Source organism: Medicago sativa, chromosome 1, assembly GCF_051527215.1.
Source record: "Medicago sativa cultivar Bolivia chromosome 1, Bolivia_mono, whole genome shotgun sequence".
NCBI lineage: Eukaryota > Viridiplantae > Streptophyta > Magnoliopsida > Fabales > Fabaceae > Medicago > Medicago sativa.
Window position 1 is genome coordinate 37559367 of NC_140749.1, and position 17872 is coordinate 37577238.

The 17872-nt window shown below is 35.2% G+C and overlaps 1 protein-coding gene and 1 long non-coding RNA gene across 3 annotated transcripts; one reads left to right on the forward strand and one right to left on the reverse strand.

The window, feature by feature from the left end:
- Positions 1-1502: 1502 nt before the first annotated feature.
- Positions 1503-10326, reverse strand: LOC146954750 (uncharacterized). 2 transcript variants are annotated; one of them, XR_015014818.1, is made up of 4 exons: positions 9003-10285; positions 7613-7676; positions 3111-3944; positions 1503-1785 (listed from the first exon to the last, which is right to left on the reverse strand). XR_015014818.1 is itself a non-coding variant. In XM_085718177.1 (4 exons), exons 1-3 carry the CDS (start codon positions 9226-9228, stop codon positions 3616-3618), a joined length of 363 nt encoding a protein of 120 aa, XP_085574303.1. In that variant the 5' UTR covers positions 9229-10326; the 3' UTR covers positions 1503-1785; positions 3111-3615. The 2 variants fall into 2 exon arrangements, 1 of the variants encoding a protein (XP_085574303.1); XM_085718177.1 differs by having other exon boundaries at positions 3111-3688; positions 9003-10326.
- Positions 10327-16031: 5705 nt separating this feature from the next.
- On the forward strand, positions 16032-17108 carry LOC146954751 (uncharacterized). The gene is made up of 3 exons (XR_015014819.1): positions 16032-16306; positions 16503-16565; positions 16647-17108. It is a non-coding gene; the product is annotated as an uncharacterized LOC146954751 (long non-coding RNA).
- Positions 17109-17872: the final 764 nt, after the last annotated feature.

Consider the following 17872-nt stretch of genomic DNA (forward strand, 5'->3'; position numbering starts at 1 on the left):
TTCATTTGTAACAAAGATCTCATGAGCTGTTTGAGTTTTGTTTGATACAACGTTTGCAAAACGGAGTTTGATGGAGGCAAAGTACCACGTTAACGAAGAAGCTAGTATTTAGAGCTTTGTTAAGTTCATACATTGTTTCTCACGAATGGAGAATCAAATGCTTTGTTTCTTATAATTGCTTTGTTTTCTTAGGTATTTGGATGGGGAGGACATACCAGGTTTTAATGGTTATGCAAAGTAATAAGAATGAGTAAATTTTTTACAAGATCGTTGTGATAATGTGAATGAAATTTTATATGATATCAATGTTATGAAAGTTTTGATCATATGACTTGATTTTATCAATAAAAATCATCTTTGAAACTATGTTTAGATTGTCAATTGAAAACTTCTTATCCATTCGCTGCAACGAAGAGATAATGCAGCCTATGAGTTAAACGCTCATAGTATTTTAAAATTGATATCCGTTCGCTGCAACGAAGAGAGAATGCAGCCTATGAGCAACTCACTCATAGAAATTATAGATAATCTCCGTTCGCTGCAACGAAGAGACAATGTGGTATATCTCCGTTCGCCACAATGAAGAGACGATGTGGTATATCTCCGTTCGCCACAACGAAGAGACAATGTGGTATATCCCCGTTCTCCACAACGAAGAGATAATGTGGTATATCTCCGTTCGTCACAACGAAGAGATAATGTGGTTTATGTACAAATAGTGAAAAGAGATAAATGATATTAGTCGTGTTGAAAATGGTTATTTTATTTATTTATTTATTTATTTGAACATGGGATTGTAGAACTTTATGTTAGACTAACCATTGGTTCACGCTAAGAATTTTTGCCGAATAGTATTGACTTGGATATGGCGAGTATTTTTTAGCATGAATGAGTTTACAAAGGATGAAATTTTTAGTTTAAAAATTGTTTGGATTAAGACCGGTGAAAACTTCACTCGTCCATTATGTCCACTTTGTTTGTTATGATCCCATTGAATTCTTGTGACTCACCATTTCTTGATTTCATTTTTGTTTAGATTCACAGTTTGGAAAGGATTAAATCTCTTGGAGTTTTCTTGTCTACGAAAAACATCTATGCTCTGCGGTAGATCTCCATCTTGACCATTTTTATGATTTACTTATGATGTAACTATTGAGATAATAGTTGTTCTTCTCATTAAAGTCTATATATAAATGATGAGATAAATTTTATATACTTTGTGATAATAAACTTGCATTTTGAAATGTCTTGGAAGTTTGTGAGTCATTACCAAAATTTCAGTATTTTAGAAAGGTGTAAGTGTTATAGTTTATTAGGCTTGCCAGACTAAATTTATCATGAGTTAGTCTTAGCCTGTGCGCCGGTCATGGCTCAAAGGTGGGTCGTGACACTTTTAGTGTCACGACCCAAAATTCACAATCGTGACCGGCGCACGAACTAGAACATCCTAGTCCGGCAAGCCTATTGACGACACTTGACAACTATAATTTACAATTTATAAATTGATATCCACTGAAAATTCGACAGAGTATCCTCTGTATTTTGAACATTTGCCAAGATTTTAATCCTGTTTACGAACCTGTATTCTCATCCAGAGTTTCAAATGACATATTTACATCTTTGTACATCTCAGAATAAAACATTCTTAAACTCCAAATAGCTGCAGATACTCTGATTCAACATATACATAAGCAAAAGAGACATTCATCAAGGAAACCTACCACCAAGAGTGACACAGATGAACTTCAAGTCTACTATCATCTTTATACTTAGCTGCTTGAAAATCTGAAAAAAGAATAAAAAATGAAAGAGTAAGCCACAAGGACTTAGTGAGAGACAACAACCACCACCAACTAGAAGGGAAACACACATGGCACGATTATTTACTTTATCAAATCTATTGTCAATTACAAAAAATAGTAACCGTTTAAAATTCTAATAATCCGCAAACCTTTATACGCATGAAAATCCACACATTGTATATACTTCCAATCAAATAGGTAACTTCAACGAAAATCCAACATTGTAAAGACATGAAGATAACATTACAAGCCTTTTAAAATAAATTGCCGAAAATCAAAATAAAAGCCTTTAAAAATATATTGCCGAAAATCATAATAAGAGCCTCTAAAAGATATTGCCGAAAATCTTGATAAATAACCTTTAAAGAAAATATAGAAAACTTCATTTAGTGAAAATAAACAAAATGGGTGAATCGAGAACTAGCTCCATCTCGTTGATAGCCCTCTCCTCCTAATGGTGGCCTTTCCATAGGGGCGGCTCCATCTAACGGATAGCTCTTTTCTCTCGACTCAAAACAAAAATGTTTTTAAAGTATAATAAACTCAATTTAGTGAAAATAATCAAATGGGTGAATCGAGAACTAGCTCCATCTCGTTGATAGCCCTCTCCTCCTAATGGTGGCCTATCCATAGGGGCGGCTCCATCTAACGGATAGCTCTTTTCTCTCGACTCAAAACAAAATGTAAAACATTTTCAATTAGGGAGTTTACCTCTCATTGATAGCCCTCTCCTCCTAATGGTGGCCTTTTCATAGGGGCGGCTCCATCTAATGGGGTAATTCTACCTAATTGAAATCACTACTATGTGCACCTAGGTCGTCGTCATTATAACCATAGTTTTCAAAACACCATTCTTAAAACACAATGCTAAAACCATATTTCACAACATAGCGCAACTTATTTCAAAATATGTATCATCAGTACTCAATCGAAAGTCTACTACTTATAAACATAAGTAAATCCAAATTCAAATCCAATTCAGCGTACAAATTAATATCAAACCTTTCGTAAACGCATATTTCAAAACCACATTTCACAACATATCAAAACAACTACAAAAATACATATAATCAAATTCTCCGTTTCAATTTCTCTACTTTATAAATCACAAGTAAAATCCAAATTCAAATTCAAATCCAAATCCGAATCCAAATCTAATCCATGAACTTATATAACGATGACGAGGAAGATATTAAAAGGTTGTGTTTCCCCATTTTAGTAAATAATGACATAGAAAATAATCAAAATACCAATAATAATAATAATAATAATAATTAAAATAAGCGGGAATGATCGTTATCAACTCACAGCTATGTCGAATCAACCACATTTTCTCTCCAACTGCTTCCGTAGTAGCAAGCAAAGTATCAACTATCCAATCTTGGCATTTTTCCGAGTTATCCACGCTGCTCGAGTCCCAATTCAGCTCATGATGTACTCCGTAAGCACTTTTCTCCAAACAGCTTAACTGTAACTTATGGCTTCTGCGTGTTCCGAATTCATCCAAAACTTCGATCAAAACTCTTATAATCATAGGCGTTCAATTCTGCACCTTTCTAACTAGTCTAAATCCACAATTTAGCTCATTTCGCAAAAATCATGACAAAACCCGTAAGCCTTTTTCCAGCAGAATTATCCAACTTCAAACGCACTTTCCGAGTTCATTACTAATCGGAATCACATGAAATTTATATCCGATTTGAAGGGAATTAAACTTAGAATCCAAATATTCCATAATTACTCACTCCTGATCATCACAGTAAAAGGTATGACCCAAAAACAGAACCTGTCCGAACAACAATCATAATAATTTCTAATCTTGCCCCAAACAGCTTATGGCTTCTAGCTTTCCATCCCAAACAGCACAGCAACAATTTCTGATGCTCCTAACAGTCCAATATACATAATCATTCACAGTCACAAGCTATATCTCAAGCTCACTTCTTGCAGCAACTTTAATCATGTAATCCCTAATAAGTACTTTTGCAACATAAACAACTTTAAGCTATAAATTAACTTATTAAATCAGTATAGTCACCAATTAATCACTTCTTATATCTCCTACATCTTCAATTCCAAGTTGTGCAAAACCCTAACTTGAGTTCTACCTCCTTTCCTCAAATACAGTCCCTAAAGTCAAAGCTAACCACAACCATTTCAGCAACATAAGCATGCTTTCCCTCAAATCTCAAAAAAAAACATTCAAAAAAATCCAAGAGGAAGGAGTGAATTCGGCCAAGTTCAAAGCATGATTCCCACTTCAAATTAATCAATTATCATGATGGAACAATTATAGGAAAGCTTTGGCAAGGATTTGGTGAATTTTGAGAGAGATTGGACAAGGGAGGGGAGCTCGTGAGATAGAGAGAAAGAAAGGAGAAAAATCTCATTTAGTTTGGGTGAAAGAAGGTTGTAGAAAAGTGTAGAAAATTCATACTTTTGTCTACATTAATCTTAAGGGAAATGACAATTTTGCCCTTTTCTACATTAATCTTTAACTTAGTTTATCCGACCAAATGCCATAAAAAAAATTTAAGCGGAATATTACCTCACCCGTAGTCCAGTGAAATAATATGATTTAGTCCGGAAAGTCTTATGTGTAATTACCATTTTGCCCTTTTCTTAAAAATTCTAAAGGATAAAATAACTGGTACTGATAACCGACGGAAATTTTACGTGCGGAATATTACATTCTACCCCCCTTAAAGAAATTTCGTCCTCGAAATTTAGGAATTTACTTGCTAATAAGCACAAATAATTCTCCCATACTTTCACTTTTAGACTCAAACATATATTGTTACTAACTGATTCTTTTTGACTGACTAATTTAAACTGCACAGGTACGAGCCACCATTGGCGTTGAACACTTCCTTAAGAGAAATTCATTATAAACTTTACATCATGCCTTTCCTTCTTCGTACGCTTCATTCCTCCAAGGTCCTATCAATTTTTACCTAGTCTAAATCTTAACCGAGTCTCCCTGGTACTGTAAATTACAGTGGAACAAATTTACACATGACCGATAATGCCATTGAATGATCAAGCTAAAATTGAATCCCCCTTTCCAACAAGTTTTTTTTTGTAGCCTTTTAATTATAGGTCCCTTCATTTTGTCTAAATGAGTAAGACTACCCATCTATTTCCTAGTCAAAACATTTACAACAACACTTGACTTTCCAAGGTAATACAAGTCTTTGCAATCAAAGTATTTAAGAGAATTCCATCCACCTTATTTTTCCTAAATTTAAGTTATACCAAGTCCTTTTTGGTTGTTATAAATCTAAGAAAATCTTTTCATATAGATAATGCCTTTGTTTACTCTTGAAATACACAAGAATGTCATCACTAAACAATATCACCCATCAGTCTAAGAAAGGTTGAAAAAAAATCCGATTCATCAAATCCATAAAAGACGTTGGAGCATTAGTAAGCCTTAAAGGTATAACCAAAATTTTACAATGCTAGTAGCATGTGCGAAAAGTTGTCTTTGATACATGTTTACTCTTAATATCCAACTAGTGACACCCCTACTTCAATAAATATTGAAAAACACTAAGCTTCTTGAAGTTGGTCAAACAACTAATAAACGCATGGTAAATAATATGTATTCCTAACTATCACCTTATTCACTTGTCTATAAACAACACACAATCACTCATATCTATCTTCCTTACTTATAATCAATACCATTAATCCTCAAGGAAATGGACTTAGGTCAATAAATCTCTTCTTGAGAAGGTCTTGTGGTCAGTCCCTTAACAACGTAAGTTATTCTAGGTAATTCGATAAAGAGGTATGGAAGTGGGTTGAGTGGTAGGAACCAAGTTTATAGAGAATCAAATCTCGATATAAGGTGACAATTCAAGAAGTTCTTCAGGACAATATCAAGAAACCCAAATGTTTTTGGGACTTAATAATTCTTCTTCACTCACTTGTATGTCCCTAATCAAAACCAATTATCCTTGACAACCTCTCTTCAATATCTTGTTAGAACCTAAACTTGAGGTTAAATAATATGGTACCTAACCAGATTTTCCTCAAAAGGATAAAAGTGATTACCCGATATCTCATCTCAACTTTCACTACTTAGTCATAATAGGGTAAGGTGGCTTACTAGACAGACAACCAATTCATACTCAAAATCCTATAAATTTGTACTATAAGGAAAAGTAAATTACCTACATGCCCCATGATCTACTCAACACTTTGTGTTGTGTCAAAAATTTGTCAACTAGAACTATCTATTTAGGTTATTTATATTTATTGTTCCTAATAACCAAATATAACTTCACCATCATACTAAGAAAAATCTATGTATAATCATTCAACTCATTTCTTGCAAATATTTGTCTACTACATCCCCTAAGCTTTTGTTGCCTAATCTGAAGTGTTAAGCTTTAAACCTCCGCAAAGTAGCACAATTAGATCTAACCACGAATCCAATTAAGCATTTCCTTAATTTTATAACGAACCACTTGACACGCATCTCTACTATGATAGGGTGGGGAGCGTTCATTGAAAGCTCAATAAGACGGGTTTTGTACTTTAAAACTAGCATGAACTCAGTTTAGTCCGATCTTTCACACTCTTGAGGAAATTCATCTCCAACACTTTCTAAAAGAAAACGAATCATAAACACTTGAGATGTCTCACTTCATCCCAACAGAGGTTATCCTACTTGTTTTCCACGTGTAAATATATCAAACTAGTCATATACCATACCTTCCAACTTATATTATGTCAACTCCCACATCCTTATATCCACCTTTAAATGAGAGCATCATAATTTCATTCATAACCTATCTTGACCGTCAATAAATCATTATATCCACACACAAAGTAGACATATAAAAGGTAAAGGTTTAAGTTTCATGAACTTTTCTATATCCACATTGATCTCTCTAGATGGTTTATCGACTGCTACTAACCATGACTAACTTCTTGTGGGTCGAAAACATTTCTCTGCGCTTGATTACCATGTTGTTATTGTCCAACAATTTGTTACACAAGCCATTGTATTCCTTGTAAGCCAACAATAATCTCTATCATCATCGGATTTCTTCATATTTCTCTAGGAACCTCGACATTAATTACTCCTACAACTCAATCATGTTTGTCAACATAAATGCTACGTCCTTTATCATTTTCTTTAAGTCAACCATGAGAACATCCTGAATGACGACCTATTTGACTAAGGTTTTACGGTTCGGCTTTAAATTCGCAAGGAACCAATTTTCCTTCTAGTGGAGATCTTGGAAACACCAAATGAAATAAAATTGACCGAATATATGACAAGATGATAAAAAAGTGAGACCAATCAAAGACCAAAAGAAATCACAGGATTGGACAACAAGTTACACTACCATAGAGTGCTAATAGCTTTTTGCAAATAAATTGTGCCGCGGTTCACAATTCATTAGCAAAATCTATTACTACTCTATGTCTGCAGCTATTAGGACCTACAACCGGAGCTCTGATACCAACTTTGTCACGACCCAAAATTCACAATCGTGACCGGCGCACGAACTAGAACATCCTAGTCCGGCAAGCCTATTGACGACACTTGACAACTATAATTTACAATTTATAAATTGATATCCACTGAAAATTCGACAGAGTATCCTCTGTATTTTGAACATTTGCCAAGATTTTAATCCTGTTTACGAACCTGTATTCTCATCCAGAGTTTCAAATGACATATTTACATCTTTGTACATCTCAGAATAAAACATTCTTAAACTCCAAATAGCTGCAGATACTCTGATTCAACATATACATAAGCAAAAGAGACATTCATCAAGGAAACCTACCACCAAGAGTGACACAGATGAACTTCAAGTCTACTATCATCTTTATACTTAGCTGCTTGAAAATCTGAAAAAAGAATAAAAAATGAAAGAGTAAGCCACAAGGACTTAGTGAGAGACAACAACCACCACCAACTAGAAGGGAAACACACATGGCACGATTATTTACTTTATCAAATCTATTGTCAATTACAAAAAATAGTAACCGTTTAAAATTCTAATAATCCGCAAACCTTTATACGCATGAAAATCCACACATTGTATATACTTCCAATCAAATAGGTAACTTCAACGAAAAATCCAACATTGTAAAGACATGAAGATAACATTACAAGCCTTTTAAAATAAATTGCCGAAAATCAAAATAAAAGCCTTTAAAAATATATTGCCGAAAATCATAATAAGAGCCTCTAAAAGATATTGCCGAAAATCTTGATAAATAACCTTTAAAGAAAATATAGAAAACTTCATTTAGTGAAAATAAACAAAATGGGTGAATCGAGAACTAGCTCCATCTCGTTGATAGCCCTCTCCTCCTAATGGTGGCCTTTCCATAGGGGCGGCTCCATCTAACGGATAGCTCTTTTCTCTCGACTCAAAACAAAAATGTTTTTAAAGTATAATAAACTCAATTTAGTGAAAATAATCAAATGGGTGAATCGAGAACTAGCTCCATCTCGTTGATAGCCCTCTCCTCCTAATGGTGGCCTATCCATAGGGGCGGCTCCATCTAACGGATAGCTCTTTTCTCTCGACTCAAAACAAAATGTAAAACATTTTCAATTAGGGAGTTTACCTCTCATTGATAGCCCTCTCCTCCTAATGGTGGCCTTTCCATAGGGGCGGCTCCATCTAATGGGGTAATTCTACCTAATTGAAATCACTACTATGTGCACCTAGGTCGTCGTCATTATAACCATAATTTTCAAAACACCATTCTTAAAACACAATGCTAAAACCATATTTCACAACATAGCGCAACTTATTTCAAAATATGTATCATCAGTACTCAATCGAAAGTCTACTACTTATAAACATAAGTAAATCCAAATTCAAATCCAATTCAGCGTACAAATTAATATCAAACCTTTCGTAAACGCATATTTCAAAACCACATTTCACAACATATCAAAACAACTACAAAAATACATATAATCAAATTCTCCGTTTCAATTTCTCTACTTTATAAATCACAAGTAAAATCCAAATTCAAATTCAAATCCAAATCCGAATCCAAATCTAATCCATGAACTTATATAACGATGACGAGGAAGATATTAAAAGGTTGTGTTTCCCCATTTTAGTAAATAATGACATAGAAAATAATCAAAATACCAATAATAATAATAATAATAATAATTAAAATAAGCGGGAATGATCGTTATCAACTCACAGCTATGTCGAATCAACCACATTTTCTCTCCAACTGCTTCCGTAGTAGCAAGCAAAGTATCAACTATCCAATCTTGGCATTTTTCCGAGTTATCCACGCTGCTCGAGTCCCAATTCAGCTCATGATGTACTCCGTAAGCACTTTTCTCCAAACAGCTTAACTGTAACTTATGGCTTCTGCGTGTTCCGAATTCATCCAAAACTTCGATCAAAACTCTTATAAACATAGGCGTTCAATTCTGCACCTTTCTAACTAGTCTAAATCCACAATTTAGCTCATTTCGCAAAAATCATGACAAAACCCGTAAGCCTTTTTCCAGCAGAATTATCCAACTTCAAACGCACTTTCCGAGTTCATTACTAATCGGAATCACATGAAATTTATATCCGATTTGAAGGGAATTAAACTTAGAATCCAAATATTCCATAATTACTCACTCCTGATCATCACAGTAAAAGGTATGACCCAAAAACAGAACCTGTCCGAACAACAATCATAATAATTTCTAATCTTGCCCCAAACAGCTTATGGCTTCTAGCTTTCCATCCCAAACAGCACAGCAACAATTTCTGATGCTCCTAACAGTCCAATATACATAATCATTCACAGTCACAAGCTATATCTCAAGCTCACTTCTTGCAGCAACTTTAATCATGTAATCCCTAATAAATACTTTTGCAACATAAACAACTTTAAGCTATAAATTAACTTATTAAATCAGTATAGTCACCAATTAATCACTTCTTATATCTCCTACATCTTCAATTCCAAGTTGTGCAAAACCCTAACTTGAGTTCTACCTCCTTTCCTCAAATACAGTCCCTAAAGTCAAAGCTAACCACAACCATTTCAGCAACATAAGCATGCTTTCCCTCAAATCTCAAAAAAAAACATTCAAAAAAATCCAAGAGGAAGGAGTGAATTCGGCCAAGTTCAAAGCATGATTCCCACTTCAAATTAATCAATTATCATGATGGAACAATTATAGGAAAGCTTTGGCAAGGATTTGGTGAATTTTGAGAGAGATTGGACAAGGGAGGGGAGCTCGTGAGATAGAGAGAAAGAAAGGAGAAAAATCTCATTTAGTTTGGGTGAAAGAAGGTTGTAGAAAAGTGTAGAAAATTCATACTTTTGTCTACATTAATCTTAAGGGAAATGACAATTTTGCCCTTTTCTACATTAATCTTTAACTTAGTTTATCCGACCAAATGCCATAAAAAAAAATTTAAGCGGAATATTACCTCACCCGTAGTCCAGTGAAATAATATGATTTAGTCCGGAAAGTCTTATGTGTAATTACCATTTTTCCCTTTTCTTAAAAATTCTAAAGGATAAAATAACTGGTACTGATAACCGACGGAAATTTTACGTGCGGAATATTACATTTAGTCCTGGAGCCACTGTATTTACGTATAAAAAAAATCAAGACGTGAACTTTTATTAGTTTTTGAAGTTTTTAAAGACTTTCAAATGCTGAAAATAGTTTTTAAAGTTTTGCAGAGGCTAAAAGAAACTGTGGAGGCCGGGGTAAGAAAGCTAAGAAATGCACAAAAACTAAAGATAGGAATGAGAAAAGTTGCACAAATTATCATCCCAATGGGAGTCCAGCAATATTTGTACCTAACTGTGTAAGAGGCTTTTATTTTTCTATAGGAACTGAATGTATTGAAATCACGAACAAATCCCCAAATGTTTCTCTTGTAAATGGAGTCTTATGGAATAAATTTATTAACAGAAAACATATTCAAGGACTAATGTAAATTTATTCAATAAAAGAGAGAAAGCATAGCAAACATACTAAAGACACATTTGAAAATCAAAATAATTAACAATCGAGAAATTTAGGTATATTTTAATTACTGGTTTGACAGAACCATGCACATTACATATACTTAATGAATATATTTTAAGTGTGTACTTGCTAAAAGTACGGTAAGGAATACTAGGATTCTAGGGTTTAGACTCATTATTCGATGCCTCGAGAATGCTCTCAAGAGTAGTATTTATAGCCTGCTATGGGCTTGGGTTTCGGTTGCTTGGTTCCCAAGCAACAGGGGTATTTGTGTATTTTAGGCGGTTTCTAGAGGTTTCTAGAAGCTTAGATGGGCGATGCCTTAAGGCGAGCACGCCGGAGTCTCAGGAGCCCTTTTGGAGGGCGCATGAGCCCTTCTGGAGGTCTTAGAGCCTTTCTGGAGGGCTTCTAAGCCTTTAGGAATATTTATGACGGTTCACAGCCCCCAAGCACGAGTCTTGGGACAAGGCGAAGTGATGACAACATGGGATTGGACTTTTCTGGAAGTCATTAAGTCTTTAGGAAGGTTTTGGTGGTTCACAGCCCCCCAAGCACGAGTCTTGGGACAAGGCGAAGTGTTTGAATTGCTCAATGCTCTGTTTATAGTATGTATGTGCCTTTGGGCGCTGTCGTCCGAACTTGGAGAAACCCCCTAGGGTGATTTTACGTTTTCTTCGAAGACCCCCATGGAGTATGTATTCAAATTGCTTTATAGGTCGACCACTCACAGCCCCCCAAGCACGAGTCTTGGGACAAGGCGAAGTGGTTTGTATCGTCGTGACGAGTTGAATTCTTTATGGTGATTCCTCATTAAATTTGCGCCGGTTTTGTTTGCTGAGTTCGTTTTGGAGATTTACATAAACGATTTTATTACTTTTGATGCTTTGGCGATTTTTGACGATTTGAATTGTCGAGCTTATTTTCTTATATGCTCCGGTGACTGTGTCAGCTCAGATTCTCAGCATTTGGCGTTGATATTCCGGCGACTTTTGAGGTTGTGGCGCCTTTAACATTTATTTTGCCGGACAATCAGCGACTTACTTAGTCGAACTCGTTTAGGGAGGTCGCATAACTTTATTTCTTTCGGCGGCTTATTTAGTCGAACCCTTTTAGGGTGGCCGCCTATTTGTTGCTGGCGACTTATTTAGTCGAACCCTCTTTAGGGTGGTCGCATAATCTTTATTTCTTTCGGCGGCTTATTTAGTCGAACCCTTTTAGGGTGGCCGCCTATTTGTTGCTGGCGACTTATTTAGTCGAACCCTCTACAGGGTGGTCGCATAATCTTTATTTCTTTCGGCGGCTTATTTAGTCGAACCCTTTTAGGGTGGCCGCCTATTTGTTGCTGGCGACTTATTTAGTCGAACCCTCTACAGGGTGGTCGCATAATCTTTATTTCTTTCGGCGGCTTATTTAGTCGAACCCTTTTAGGGTGGCCGCCTATTTGTTGCTGGCGACTTATTTAGTCGAACCCTCTACAGGGTGGTCGCATAATCTTTATTTCTTTCGACGGCTTATTTAGTCGAACCCTTTTAGGGTGGCCGCCTATTTGTTGCTGGCGACTTATTTAGTCGAACCCTCTACAGGGTGGTCACATAATCTGTAGATTCCGTTGATGTCGTAGTAGTAGCACCTGGACAAAACAAACAGAAAATAGCAAAGTATTTTTTAGAAAGTAGGATGCCTTGTTAGAAACCTGCAAAACAAATCTCAAAGGTCGAGAAAGGTTAGAATAACTCCGTGTTTCATCTTCAAGCTCTAAATGGTGGGATCATTGCTTATTTCATTTTAGCGTGTTTATTTGGCGATTTCTTCTTGTTTGTTTAATCTCGCCCTTGGCGGGCTTGTTTGCCTTCCAAACTTTATTCATCTGAAATATAACGTTACTTCCGAACTTCCAAAGTAAATAAATAAAAGAGCTTTAATCATATTCAAAGGGAACTATTTTATCTTTGTCTACCTCCTATTTAGTTTGCCTATATTTTGTACTCCTCTTCCTTTTCATCTTCATTCTCTTGCTAACCTTCTTATTTGATTATCTTGTGCTTTTAATCCTTTTCTTTCTTCTATTAGATTGAAAATTAAGTCTTCCTACTACTTTTCCTAAATCGAAATTCGCTATTTCCTTATTAGATTCATACTAACTTGCCCACTTCGTTCTATTTATTTTATACTCCCTCTTTTTTCCCTACTAACTTGAATTTTTACTTGCTTGGTATTTTATTTTCTATGTCTCTACCCCCTCCTATGAAGTTAGAAACAAAGTCTTCTGCTCTATTTTACTCTTATATTCGGGCCCATTTTGTCTTTATCCTAACATGTGGCTATTAGTCTAATACTTATGTTTTACTAAGCAGTTAGTTCAGTTTGCAAAGTAAATGGTGCATAAAAGGGGTTCCCAGGAAAGAGAGGTGGGTCACCTGGACCACTTAAATACCAAGGCTTTCCTTGACAGAATCCCTTTATGCGACCTTTTAACAATACTACACTTCACTTTCTGCCACGGGGTACCTAAAGTAGTTTAAACAATTTTCCTAATGAGAACTTGTTTTATAATATAATATAATCATAGTTTATTATTCTATTTATTTTCCTATCAAATTAGGACTAGCTCGCGTACTTCTTATCAAATTACTAACTCGCCTACTTCTTATTAGATTGATCGTTGCCTGTTGTTGTTGTCGTGGTCGTAACTTTGCCATTGTCTTGCAAACTTAAATTGGTAAAACTGATTGTCTACATGTTGTGTATATATGCATCAAAAACTAGTCGAAAGATAAAAGATATTCATTAATTTCTACTACCAAATTTTTCCACAAATTTGTGTATATAGCATTCTAGTATATTGAATTGTAACAATGTCACCTGGATTGTGAGAATATTAATGTCGAAAATTGAGGAGGCATGCCACGTTCCATTTGATTTCTTCTTATGCGCTGATCCTTGTCTGGGGTTGTTGGCCTTGAGAGAAAAAAAACAACAAACTCATCTCTACTTGCTTTATCATTGATTATCCAAATTCGTCATGCTCCTGTGTAGTTCCTGCACTACGCTCAACTTGGTACTTTCTTTAGTTATAACATCACTTGTATTCATCATATGCTGGTTGCCATTAATTTAAAACTAATGATATGCAGCTAAACTACTAGCAGGTAATAGGAACTTTGTTAGAATTCAGCAATAGGAACGTTTTAATCCAATCAATATCCGGACCACATAATTTGAGCTCTCCATACACGAACAGATATAGCACAATCATAAATAATAGATGTAAAACATAACACAGTGGTATACAAGAGACAAATAGAAACCGCCACCGCTGCGTAGTAAGTATGAGAGATAATATGATCCGTAAACAATGTTCAAATAGTTAAAAGAATTGGTTCAAACGAGAACATGTTTATGTAGTATATATCCAATCTTTGAAAGGAGTCATGTGATTTTTATTTAACTAGCAGCCATGATTTTATATACGTATATGAACTCTGAACACAACAATAATAATTTGAAATCGGTTTGAATTATTGGATAAGTTATGACACCGATCAAAATCGAAAGCAAAACACGTCAAAGCATAGCAAAGACAAAAGAGAGATATGTAAAATAAAACCATTCTTTCCGGACGTTGTTGGCGGTTGAGAGAACAACAACGCATTTCTCTTTATTCACTGATAACCAGGATGATGGAGATGAGAAATTGAGTTTATTTATTGCATCTTGAGGTCCTTTAGAGCGGTTACGGTGTCAAGAGATGATTCCATCGCTAAATAGGTCCAAAGTATGTGTATCCTCTTTTTCGTGTGATCCTAAATCGCTGGCAGAAGCTGTAGGCCGAGGGAAATAAGAAATAGCAGCATGTGGCATCAAAGAGCTGCACAAAAACACCTCTCAAACTAACAAACTCAATTAGTTTCACGAAGCATGAGGCCAAACCACAACATATATTACTAGTTAAATTGAAAAGCTGTAAAGCTAAGTCCCTAATCGATTGACCATAGGATGCAATATACATAATTATAAGATTGAAACACATTATTCTCGAAGTAATTAGTTATGATCAGCCATCTACATAAAGCATATATTTATACTATAATAGGAATTCATGTAAGGCATATTATCTACAATATAATCAAGTTCAAACAATAACACACTTTATATTATTTATCAATTATGAATATACAGTATATGTATCCATTAGCTAATCACTTCAATAACATAAAATAGCCAATGATGATGTAAAACAAAAGATAGCATACGTGTAATAGATACAAAACCACAATCAATCCAATTTATATGATTCATATCTCCTTAAAAAATAAAACTAACAGAACGATTATATAGAAGCACCAAACAAAACCTGGGAACGCAAAGTAATTAAAAGGCTAACACTGTAGATCGCCCACCGCAAATCGCCCATAATTGTAAAAATCATATTACGTGTTTATCAAATTGACATAGAGACCGTGCGTGAATCTCTTTTAGATATAAGGATAGGGATTGACCGATAACAAAGTTAAAAAGACACAACCTGATACGATATCATCATCCCTCCGCAACCGACGCTCGGAGTTTTGACAGCTGCCTTTGTCGTATTCTTGGGAAGAGGACAGAGGAATCATGACGAGGTTGAGAGGAATCTCAGTTTTTATGACTGTCATAGCATATCGATGGATGTTGGTTTGGTCTTCGCCGGTCATCTTGTTCGAGATCGCCGGGAAGGTTTTTAGGGTTTGTGAGTGTGGTATAGGTTAGTTTTACCGTTTCCCACAGACGGCGCCAACTGTACTTGCTAAAAGTACGGTAAGGAATACTAGGATTCTAGGGTTTAGACTCATTATTCTATGCCTCGAGAATGCTCTCAATAGTAGTATTTATAGCCTGCTATGGGCTTGGGTTTCGGTTGCTTGGTTCCCAAGCAACAGGGGTATTTGTGTATTTTAGGCGGTTTCTAGAGGTTTCTAGAAGCTTAGATGGGCGATGCCTTAAGGCGAGCACGCCGGAGTCTCAGGAGCCCTTTTGGAGGGCGCATGAGCCCTTCTGGAGGTCTTAGAGCCTTTCTGGAGGGCTTCTAAGCCTTTAGGAATATTTATGACGGTTCACAGCCCCCAAGCACGAGTCTTGGGACAAGGCGAAGTGATGACAACATGGGATTGGACTTTTCTGGAAGTCATTAAGTCTTTAGGAAGGTTTTGGTGGTTCAAAGTGATATCTTTTTAAAACCATGACCTGAAACAGATAATACCTAAATGGTTTTCGAAAGAATACATGAATGAGTTATTGCAACAGAAGGCCACAATTAGAAGTGTTGGTGAGGACAGGGCATGGTACGTGACGTTAAACTTTGATAAAAGCAAGAGCAGTTTTATAATGCAGGTTGGCTGGAAGTCATTTTCAAAGGAACATGACTTTAAAGTTTGTGATGTATGTAAATTTGAGATGACTCAACGCGAACCACTTTTATGCACAATTACTATTATCCCAGCCACAAGGGAACCATGCCCAGAGCAGTTTCAAGGTATTTCTTTCATTATTATTGTTTTTGTAAAGATAAATAGTTTTAATTTGTCAACAAATATCAAACAATCATGTGTAACAAATTTTAAGGTTTAAATATACCTTGTCCATGTAATGTAAACATACTACTCTTTGCATTTATTGCGACAGTTCATGAAAATATCTTTAAACTATGTTTTCTTTGTTCTTAATTACAGCAGATTCTGTAAGTCCGAATTTACACGACAAATTCAAGGTTTTTTGTAACATCATTAGACAAGGTATGAATTACTTAAAATGTTGTTACCTTGTTTATAGATATGTTGAATGTAAAACTTTTTAATTTGTTCTTATATATGTAGTTGGTTGTACTACCAAGTGAGCTGTTAAAAAGGCATAATATATTTAGTCGAAATTTAGTGGAGTTGAAAGTAGAAGAAGGAACATGGTTTGTGGAGGTGAATTATGATCAACATCTCGATTATGGGTGGTTCGCTAAAGGTTGGCAAGAATTTGTGAGAGAATGCAATGTGAAGATTGGAGACACTTGTTTGTTTGAGATGATTGATGTGCAAAATCATGTGTTCAAGGTTTCAATTATTCCAGATGTTTAGAAGAACGTTTGTGTTTTGTTATTTTGTAATTAGATGTTATATTTCATATGAACTTTTTACAATCACTCACAATTGGTGTTGTTTTAGAACTTCTACTCTGAGAGAGGAGAACTTGTAAGACTCACAATAGATATATATTTAGTTGTGATAATGATGTAATTATTACTATCTCAGTTTATCTGTGAATGAATGCAAAGTGAAGATTAGGAACACTAGTTTGTATGAGATGATTGATTATCAAAATTATGTGTTCAGGGTTTCAATTAGAAGAACATTTCATATGAAGTTCATATGACCACTGTATAGAATATGAGTGCTTTTAGAATTTTCAGGTCAATTTTACCCTTTGCCTCTGAAAATATAAACATGAAGTACAGCATCTTCCCTCTTGATGAACTCATAAACCCATGCATACATCTCCACCATTCAGTTTATTTTCTTCCCGGACCAGGTTCAAACCTAAAACTGTCCAAATTTCACGTGTGAATAACATAACTACTTTAGAGGCTACAATTTCTTCCCAAACTTTTACATCAAAGTCGGCTCCTTGTTATCCAAGTCATTCTAACAAAGCTATTTGTAAGTTTACTATCGAAATTGTCTAATAATTTTGGCTTTAATTAATATCTCTAATAAACCATGAATCGAAACAGTGCATACCAACTCTATTTTCGAAAGAATACTCGACCAAGTTTGAAGGGACCGCAAGGATAAGGGTTGGCGAGGATAGAACTTGGAAGGTAAATAGACGTTCTGTTATGAACACTGGTTGGAATTTATTTGTGAAGGAAAATAACTTGCAAGTTGTTGATGTGCGTAAGTTTGAGATTACTCATGAGATGATGTATATCGCGAGTCCGCAACAATTGTCAATTTGAAGGTGTATGAATATTTTAACTTTTGAATGTTGAATGAAATACGCACAAATTTTATGTTATTTGAATATTGAATGAATTATTGAATGTTGAATGTAT

Excerpts from the sequence above, each read along its gene's own strand:
- LOC146954750 (XM_085718177.1), bottom strand. The coding sequence starts at position 9,228 with ATGTTTATAAGAGTTTTGATCGAAGTTTTGGATGAATTCGGAACACGC. Across the intron at positions 7,677-9,002 it reads GTGGTTGATTCGACATAGCT|ATTTTCAAGCAGCTAAGTAT; the intron begins GTGAGTTGATAA and ends TTCTTTTTTCAG. Across the intron at positions 3,689-7,612 it reads CATCTGTGTCACTCTTGGTG|GAGCATCAGAAATTGTTGCT; the intron begins GTAGGTTTCCTT and ends TTGGACTGTTAG.